General features: G+C 42.0%; 2 protein-coding genes across 2 annotated transcripts in view; one reads left to right on the forward strand and one right to left on the reverse strand.

The window, feature by feature from the left end:
- LOC115119321 (muscleblind-like protein 1) overlaps nucleotides 1–7,742 on the reverse strand; it is a 117,963-nt gene extending 110,221 nt beyond the window's left edge. Inside the window, exon 1 of the mRNA XM_065000580.1 lies at nucleotides 7,296–7,742. Within this exon, the coding sequence (XP_064856652.1) occupies nucleotides 7,296–7,469 (174 nt within the window). The 5' untranslated portion in view covers nucleotides 7,470–7,742. The remainder of the gene's footprint in view (nucleotides 1–7,295) is intronic.
- Nucleotides 7,743–9,740: 1,998 nt separating this feature from the next.
- Nucleotides 9,741–10,000, forward strand: part of LOC135575072 (octapeptide-repeat protein T2-like) — a gene marked incomplete at its 3' end in the record, with an annotated part of 2,683 nt that continues 2,423 nt past the window's right edge. Inside the window, exon 1 of the mRNA XM_065027233.1 lies at nucleotides 9,741–9,780. Within this exon, the coding sequence (XP_064883305.1) occupies nucleotides 9,741–9,780 (40 nt within the window). The remainder of the gene's footprint in view (nucleotides 9,781–10,000) is intronic.

The raw sequence follows: 10,000 nt of genomic DNA on the forward strand, positions 1-10,000 counted from the left end.
GACCTTATATAGACAGGTGTGTGCATTTACAAATCATGTTCAATCAATTGAATTGACCACAGGTGGACTCCAATCAAGTTGTAGGAACATCTCAAGGATGATTAACATCTTCAACCTATGGGGGCGCTATGTCATTATTGGATAAAAAGACGTGCCCGTTTTAAGCGCAATATTTTGTCACGAAAATATGCTCGACTATGCATGGAATTAATCAAGTTGTAGGAACATCTCATGGATGAACAATGGGAAACTGAGCTTAATTTCGAGTCTCATAGCAAAGGGTCCGAATACTTATGTAAATATGGTATAACTGTTTTTATTTTGAATACATTTGCAAAGAATTTAAAAAAATCTGTTTTCACTTTTTCATTAAAGTATTGTGTGTAGATTGATGAAGGACAAAAAAAATTGTATCAATTTTAGAACAAGTTAACGTAACGTAACTAGATGTGGAAAGAGAGTACTTTTCAGAAGCGCTGTACGTGGTCTGTCATACGGTATTTTGGTAAGAAGACAATGTGTAAGACAGAGTGCGAGAAGAAGATAGCGGTGTCTGAGAGATCATTCATTATCTCTGAAACGGACTGAATATTAGCACCAAACTGATCCATTTACTCGTGGGCAATAACGTTCAAGCTGGATAATAATTAACTGGGGTCAAACGTTTCGGGTTGCCTTCCACAAGCTTCCCACAATAAGTTGGGTGAATTTTTCCTCCTGACAGAGATGGGGTAACGGAGTCAGGTTTGTAGGCCTCCTTGCTCACATACGCTTTTTCAGTTCTGCCACTCTAATACCTTGACTTTCCTTTTCAGCCGTTTTGCCACAACTTTGGAAGTATGATTGGGGTCATTTGGAAGACCCATTTGCTACCAAACTTTAACTTCCTGACTGATGTCTTGAGATGTTCCTTTAATACATCTACATAATTTTCCTGCCTCATCGTGCCATATATTTTGTGTAGTGCACCAGTCCCTCCAGCAGCAAAGCACCCCCTCAACATGATGCTGCCCCCCCGGTTGGGGTGGTGTTCGGCTTGCTGTATCCCCCTTTTTCCTTCAAACATAACGATGGTCATTATGGCCAAACAGTTCTATTTTTGTTTCGTCTGACCGGAGGATATTTCTCCATTTGCAGTTGCAAACCGTAGTCTGTTTTTTTTATGGCCGTTTTGGAGCAGTGGCTTCTTCCTTTGCTGAGTGGCCTTTCAGGTTATGACGATATGGGACTCATTTTACTGTGGATATAGATACTTTTGTACCTGTTTCCTCCAGCATCTTCACAAGGTCCTTTGCTGTTGTTCTGGGAGTGATTTGCACTTTATGCACCAAAGTACATTCATCTCTGAACGGTATGACAGCTGCGTGGTCCCATGTTGTTTATACTTGCGTACTATTGTTTGTACAGATGAACGTGGTACCTTCGGGCATTTGGAAATTGCTCCCAAGGATGAACCAAGCAGAGGCACTGAGTTTGCAGGTAGGCCTTGAAATACATCCACAGGTACACCTCCAATTGACTCAAATGATGTCAATTAGCGTATCAGAAGCTTCCAAAGCTATGACATCATTTTCTGGTATTTTCCAAGCTGTTTAAAGAAACAGTCAACTTAGTGTATGTACACTTCTGACACACTGGAGTTGTAATACAGTGAATTATAAGTGAAATAATCTGTCTGTAAACAATTGTTGGAAAAATGACTTGTGTCATGCACAAAGTAGATGTCCTAACCAACTTGCAAAAACTATAGTTTTTGAAAAGGAAATTGTGGAGTGGTTGAAAAACTAGTTTAAATGACTCGAACCTAAGTGTATGTAAACGTATGACTTTAACTGATAAACAAAAGTAATATAAACAGTAAACATTACATTCACAAAAGTTCCAAAGGAAAAGAGACATTTTAAATCGCACATTTTATGTCTACACACATTGTTGTAACGATGTGCAAAGTCCAAGAACACAGTGGCCTCCATCATTCTGAAATGGAAGTCTGGAACCACCAAGACTCTTCCTAGAGCTGGTCGCCCGGCCAAACTGAGCAATTGGGGGAGAAAGAACTTGGTCAGGGAGTTGACCAAGAACACGATGGTCACTCTGACAGAGCACATGACAGCCCGCTTGGAGTTTTCCAAAAGGCACCTGAAGGACTCTCAGACCATGAGAAACAAGATTCTCTGCTCTGATGAAACCAACATTGAACTCTCTGGCCTGAATGCCACGTGTCACATCTGGAGGAAACCTGGCACCATCCCTACGGTGAAGCATGGTGGTGGCAGCATCATGCTGTGGGGATGTTTTTCTGCGGCAGGGACTGGGAGATTTGTCAGGATTGAGGGAAAAATGAATGGAGTAAAGTACAGAGAAATCCTTGATGAAATCCTGCTCCAGAGCTCTCAGGACCTCAGACTGGGGTGAAGGTTAATCTGCCAACAGGACAATGACCCTAAGCACACAACCAAGACAATACAGGAGTGGCTTCGGAACAAGTCTCTGAATGTTCTTGAGTGGCCCTGCCAGAGCCCGGACTTGAACCCGATCAAGCATCTCTGGAGAGACCTGAAAATAGTTGTGCAGCAACGCTTCCCATCCAACCTGACAGATCTTGAGAGGATCTGCAGAGGAGAATGGGAGAAACTCCCCAAATACAGGTGTGGCAAGCTTGTAGCATCATACCCAAGAAGACTCGATGCTGTAATCGCTGCCAAAGGTGCTTCAACATAGTACTGTGTAAAAGTTCTGAACACTTATGTGCATTTTATGTTTCAGTTTTTTATTTTTTATAAATTTGAAAAAATATATTTTTGCTTTGCTTTGTTATTATACTCATTGGTGGAAAAAGTGCCCAATTGTCATAAAAGTAAAACATCTTATTAGAAAATTCCTCAAGTAAAAGTGAAAAGTCACTCAGTAAAATATTACTTGAGTTAAAGTCTACAAGTATTTGGTTTTAAATATACTTAATTATCAAAGGTAAAGTTAAAGTATAAATCGTTTCAAATTCCTTATATTAAGCAAACCAAACTGCACCATTTAATTCTTTTTCAGCCAGTGGCTCCAACCCTCAGACATAATTTATAAACAAAGCATGTGTGAGTCTGCTAGATCAGAGGCAGTAGGGATGACCGGGGATGTTCTCTTGAGAAGTGGGGGAATTGGTCAATTGTCCTGTCCTGCTAGGCATTCTTAATGTAACGAGTACTTTTGGGTGTCAGGGAGTAAAAAGTACATTGTTTTCTTTAGGATTGTAGTCAAGGAAAAATAAAAATTGGCAAAAATATAAATATTAAAGTAAAGTACAGATACCCCAAAAAACTACTTAAAAGTATTTTTTACTTAAGTACTTTACACCACTGATTGTACTTTGATCGAGGGGTCTGTATACTTCCCGAACGCATTGTAAATATGGGTTGTATTTACAATGGTGTTTGTTCTTCACTTGTTGACGTTTTCTTATGGCAACAGGTCACAGGTCATCTTGCTGCTGTGATGGCACACTGTGGTATTTCACCCTATGGCGGCCTCTCTCAATAGCAAGGCTAGACACACCAGACAGGTAACACTTCAGGCAGGTAACACATCAGACAGTTAACACATCAGACAGGTAACACATCAGACAGTTAACACATCAGACAGGTAACACATCAGACAGGTAACACATCAGACAGGTAACACACCAGACAGGTAACACATCAGACAGGTAACACACCAGACAGGTAACACATCAGACAGGTAACACACCAGACAGGTAACACATCAGACAGGTAACACATCAGACAGGTAACACACCAGACAGGTAACACATCAGACAGGTAACACATCAGACAGGTAACACTTCAGACAGGTAACACATCAGACAGGTAACACACCAGACAGGTAACACACCAGACAGGTAACACACCAGACAGGTAACACATCAGACAGGTAACACATCAGACAGGTAACACATCAGACAGGTAACACATCAGACAGGTAACACACCAGACAGGTAACACACCAGACAGGTACACATCAGACAGATAACACACCAGACAGGTAACACACCAGACAGGTAACACACCAGACAGGTAACACACCAGACAGGTAACACACCAGAGGGGTAACACATCAGACAGGTAACACACCAGACAGGTAACACACCAGACAGGTAACACATCAGACAGGTAACACACCAGACAGGTAACACATCAGACAGGTAACACATCAGACAGTTAACACTTCAGACAGGTAACACTCATCTCACTGAGTCTTTACATTGTTAGGTTCTAAATATCAGAGTAAGAACTTGACGGACACTAGAAAAGATTACACCAAGTTCCCCAAAGAATCGAACAGCTGAACAGACAAATACATATTCACACAAGTACTGATATTTAACTCTTCCTCCTATACTGAGTCTCCTCCTACACATCTGAACAGTCAATTAGCGTTCTAGTTTGCTCTGTATTTTTGTTAATTCTATCCAATGTGTCAAGTAATTCTCTTTTTGTTTTCTCATGATTTGCTTGGGTCTACTTGTGCTGCTGTCCTGGGGCTCTGTGGGGTGTGTTTGTGAACAGAGCCCCAGGACCAGCTTGCTTAGGGGACTCTTCTCCAGGTTCATCTCTCTGTACGTGATGGCTTTGTTATGGAAGATTTGGGAATCACTTCCTTTTAGGTGGTTGTAGAATTTAGCTTCTTAAGGATGTAGCAGAATACAGTTCCCTGGCAGGAACATCACTCAGCGGAGTTTCAGAGCGCCACCTATAGTTTTTGATAAAACTCAAACTGTCATTAAACTTTCATTAAAATACACATTCAAGGTAGTGAATTAAAGCTACACTCGTTGTGAATCTATCCACCAAGTCAGATTTGTAAAATGCTTTTCGTCGAAAGCATGAGAAGCTATTATCTGATAACATGTACCCCCAAAATACTGCAACGTCACCTAACGACAGATTTTGCGATAGCCGGGGCTACCCAAAACGCAGAAATAAAATATAAAACATTCATTACCTTTGACGAGCTTCTTTCTTGGCACTCCTAGATGTCCCATAAACATCATTTTGGGTCTTTTTTCGATTAAATCGGCCCATATATAGCCTAGATATCGATCTATGAAGAGTGTGATCAACAAAAAAAATAGCGTTTTTTAACGTAACGTCAATTTTTAAAATGAAAAAAGTCGACGATAAACTTTCACAAAACACTTCGAAATACTTTTGTAATGCAACTTTAGGTATTAGTAAACGTTAATAATCTATCAAAATGATCACGGGGCGATGTATATTCTTTAGCTTCACGTCTTGAAATCATGTCCGGATATGTCTCAACCAAAACATCCTGTTGGAGACCGGAAGTAATCGGCTCCCTTGTTTCGGTTTGACCAAGAAACAAATCCGAGACAAATGACAAGACTGTTGACATCGTGTGGAAGCTGTAGGTATTGCAACCTCGGCCTCATTTAATCTGGGTCACCTTTAACAATTGGTTGAAGTCGCGCATGGATATATTTTTCCATTTTCAGTGATCAGATTTTCCTGCACTTTTCGATGAAACGCACGTTCTGTTATAGTCACAGCCGTGATTTAACCAGGTTTAGAAACGTCTGAGTGTTTTCTATCCACACATACTAATCATATGCATATACTATATTCCTGGCATGAGTAGCAGGGCGCTGAAATGTTGCGCGATTTTTTACAAAAAGCTGCGAAAATTCGCAGCTTCCTTAAGAGGTTTTAACAGCTCTTTTCTGGATTTTGATAAGTAGTGGGTATCGGCCTAATTCTGCTCTGCATGCATTATTTGGTGTTTTAAATTGTGCACAGAGGATATTTTTGCAGAATTCTGCATGCAGTCTCAATTTGGTGTTTGTTACATTTTGTGAATTCTTGGTTAGTGAGCGAACCCCAGACCTCACAACTATAAACGGCAATGGGTTCTTTAACTGAGTCAAGTATTTTTTAGCCAGATCCTAATTGGTATGTCGAATTTAATCTTCCTTTTGATGGCATAGAAGGCCCTTCTTTCCTTGTCTCTCAGCTCGTTCACAGCTTTGTGGAATTTATGTGTGGTGCTGACGTTTAGGCCGAGGTATGCACCGTTTTTTGTGTGTTCTAGGGCAACGGTGTCTAGATGGAATTTGTATTTGTGGTCCTGGCGACTGGACCTTTTTTTGGAACACCATTATTTTGGTCTTACTGAGATTTACTGTCAGGGCCCACGTCTGTCAGAGCCCAGGTCTGACAGAATCTGTGCAGAAGATCTAGGTGCTGCTGTAGGCCCTCTGTGGTTGGTGACAGAAGCACCAGATCATCAGCAAATAGTAGAAATTTGAATTCAGATTCTAGTAGGGTGAGGGCGGTTATTCTCTCTCTCTCGACGGTGAATTGCAGAGCCCTGTGGGCTGAATGAGGACTACCCACTATGAGTGTGTGTCACCCCACAATAACACATTGTATCTTATCACTTACCACTGCACATATCACCCATTCATACTGTTAGAGTACATAGACACACACTCTCATGCGTACATACACACACACACACACACAAATGTAATGTGCTGGCTCTTCTCTGTTACTGAGGGAAACTCTGAGTCTGTGACCTCTCTCTGTCAACTGTGGTGTGCTGGCTTTTCTCTGTTACTGTGACACACTGAGGGAAACTCTGAGTCTGACCTTTGACCCAGGGATGGAAATGCAATACACACGCACACGCACAGGCTCAGCGCTACGAATACTTTTTCTTCATCCTGAACTCCTATCCCTATCATATGTACCTTCCTCTTCCTCCTTGTGTCTTCAAGAGGAAGCTGACGGTGATTACAACATTCAGGTAACCGGTTGCGTGATCATGTGAGGCACAGGGGGGGAAGGTGGCTCATAATAATAATGAATGGAATGGCATCAAATACATGAATGTGTTTGATGTATTTGATACCCTTCCACCTATTCCACTCCAGTCATTATCACAAGCCCGTCCTCCTGACCAACCTCGTGTGTTTGATGTATTTGATACCCTTCCACCTATTCCACTCCAGTCATTATCACAAGCCCGTCCTCCTGACCAACCTCGTGTGTTTGATGTATTTGATACCCTTCCACCTATTCCACTCCAGTCATTATCACGAGCCCATCCTCCTGACCAACCTCGTGTGTTTGATGTATTTGATACCCTTCCACCTATTCCACTCCAGTCATTATCACAAGCCCGTCCTCCTGACCAACCTCGTGTGATGGACAACCACAGAGAGAGAGAGAGAGATCCCCCCTAAACCCAGGTGACCTTCAGATGACCTTAATCAGCTGACGACTCACCTTGAGGGAGTCAAAGCAGGCGATGATTCGTCCATTCTCCACCTGGCAGCTCTTGGCAGGGTGTGCGAACTTACACTCGCTGTCCGGTCGAGAGCACGTCCCTCTCTGGAACTCACGACACACCTCCAGGGTCAGCCATTTTGTGTCCCGGATAGGAGTCATGTTGACTGCCATTTTGAACCCGTCAGTCGATTAAGAGCGACCGATATAAAAAACGAAAGGCAGGTCTCAGTGTTTACGAATGTTTGCTCCTGAGAGAAATCAAACTAAATAAGATCAAATAAAACAATCCATTCTAAAAGTGTTTTCTATATCCGAGGCCTGTTTGTGGAGGTTGGCCTGGGAGTCTCCTAGGATCTATGGCCCATCTTAAGAGCTTTTTACTGGGACTGATGAGATTCCTGCAGTGCCTGTCCCCCAGGGTATGGGATTGTGGCACTGACGGCTTGCTTTTTGCAGGCTGGACCAACTTATGAGCTCATTTCTCTCTCTCTCTCTCTCTCTCTCTCTCTCTCACACTCTTTACCTTTCTCCTCAGCTGAACTGTCAGGCGAGACAGATGGTGAAAGACGTTATTGATCTGGTTGGCTCACGACGTGCAGAGGGAGCAGGGCGCAGGGGAGAGAGTGGAGGGACAGTGAGAGGACAGTCCCCTCTCACACGCACAGATGGAATAGAATCACAAGTCCAGAGAAGGGTAGACGTGGCATGGAGGGATTATGGGTGAGATGGGGGCACAACCATGGGTCAGAAAGCTCAGAGGGCAGGATTGGCAGTCCTTGGACTCCTGGTGTGTCTTAGCAGTTCCAAACAGCCACAGGCTTCAGGGGAGGCACTTCTGTCTATGGAGAGGAGAGGCAGTCAGCATTTAACAGAGCAAGAGCACAAACACACACACACACCAATGCATACTAAAATTAATTCAAACACACACACACTCTAGCTCACACCGTAGGTCCTAACACCAACTGTTAGCCACTCGACTGGAAAGTCAAATCAAATACCCTATCGCTTACAATGAAGCATATCTGTTCTTTAAATGTTCCAGAATATTTCATCAGGTTGTGGGAACAGCTTTGTTGTAACATTGTGAGAACATCATAAAATATATGTTCCCAAAACATCAAAACTGTCCAGTTGCGCATATGATTCCACAATGTTAATTTTTTAAGGTACAAAAATCATTCACCTGATGTTACAAGAACATTCCAGAACATTTTGTCTGTTCTTTAATGGTTCCCAGAACATTTAGTCTGTTCTTTAATGGTTCCCAGAACATTTGTGTGTTCTTTAATGATTCCCAGAACATTTTGTGTGTTCTTTGATGGTTCCCGAACATATTGTCTGTTCTTTAATGGTTCCCAGAACATTTTGTCAGTTCTTTAATGGTTCCCAGAACATATTGTCTGTTCTTTAATGGTTCCCAGAACATTTAGTCTGTTCTTTAATGGTTCCCAGAATGTTTCATTCAAATGATGGCAAATGGCAAATTAGGAAAGCAGATTAGAAAACATCACGATTATGTTTCCCCCCAGATATAATGGCAAGTTGCGTGTATGGACTGTATGTTAGGTGATATAGAGACACATGACATTGTGGCTACAGACGTGAATGCTACGGGTAGTCACTTAGGCAGGTTACCTTAGTGTTCTTGGGCACAGGCACTATGGTGGTCTGCTTAAAACATGTTGGTACAACAGACTCGGTCAGGGACAGGCTGAAAATGTCAGTGATGCGTCTCTGTGTGTGGAGTAAAGGTGGTCTAGAGTTTTTTTCCTTCTGGTTGCACATGTAACATGCTGGTAGAAATTAGGTAAACGGATTTAAGTTTCCCTGTATTAAAACCTGTTTGGGTTAGGGGGCAGCATTTTCAAGTTCGGATAAAAAGTGTGCCCAGAGTAAACTTCCTGCTACTCAGGCCCAGAAGCTAATATATGCATATTATTAGTAGATATGGATAGAAAACACTCTGAAGATTCTAAAACTGTTTGAATGATGTCTGTGAGTATGACAAAACTCATATGGCAGGCAAAAACCTGAGACAAATCCAACCAGGAAGTGGGAAATCTGAGGATTGTAGGTTTTCAACTCATTGCCTTTCTAATATACAGTGTCTATGGGGTCATATTGCACTTCCCAAGGCTTCCACTAGATGTCAACAGTCTTCAGAACCTTGTTTGAGGCTTCTACTGTGAAGGAGCAGGGAATGAGAGCTGTTTCAACCAGATGTCTGGCAGAGTGCCATGAGCTGGCCACGCGCACGGCCGTGAGAGTGACCTGCGTTCCATTGCATTTCTGAAGACAAAGGAATTCTCCGGTTGAAACGTTATTGAATATTTTTGTTAAAAACATTCTAAAGATTGCGCGCCAATGCGCAAATGTAAACTGATATTTTTGGATATAAATGTGAACTTTATCGAACAAAACAAAAATGTATTGTGCAACATGAAGTTCTATGAGTGCCATCTGATGAAGATCATCAAAGGTTAGTGCTTAATTTAATCTCTATTTCTGCTTTCTGTGACTCCTATCTTTGGTTGGGAAATGGCTGTATGTGTTTTTGTTACTAGGCTCTGACCTAACATAATCATATGGTGTGCTTTCGCTGTAAAGCCTTTTTGATATCGGACACGAAGGGTAGATTAACAAGAAGTTAAGCTTTAATTTGGTATATTGCACTTGTGAATGTATGAAAGTTACATATT

The sequence above is a fragment of the Oncorhynchus nerka genome, linkage group LG14, assembly GCF_034236695.1.
Source record: "Oncorhynchus nerka isolate Pitt River linkage group LG14, Oner_Uvic_2.0, whole genome shotgun sequence".
NCBI lineage: Eukaryota > Metazoa > Chordata > Actinopteri > Salmoniformes > Salmonidae > Oncorhynchus > Oncorhynchus nerka.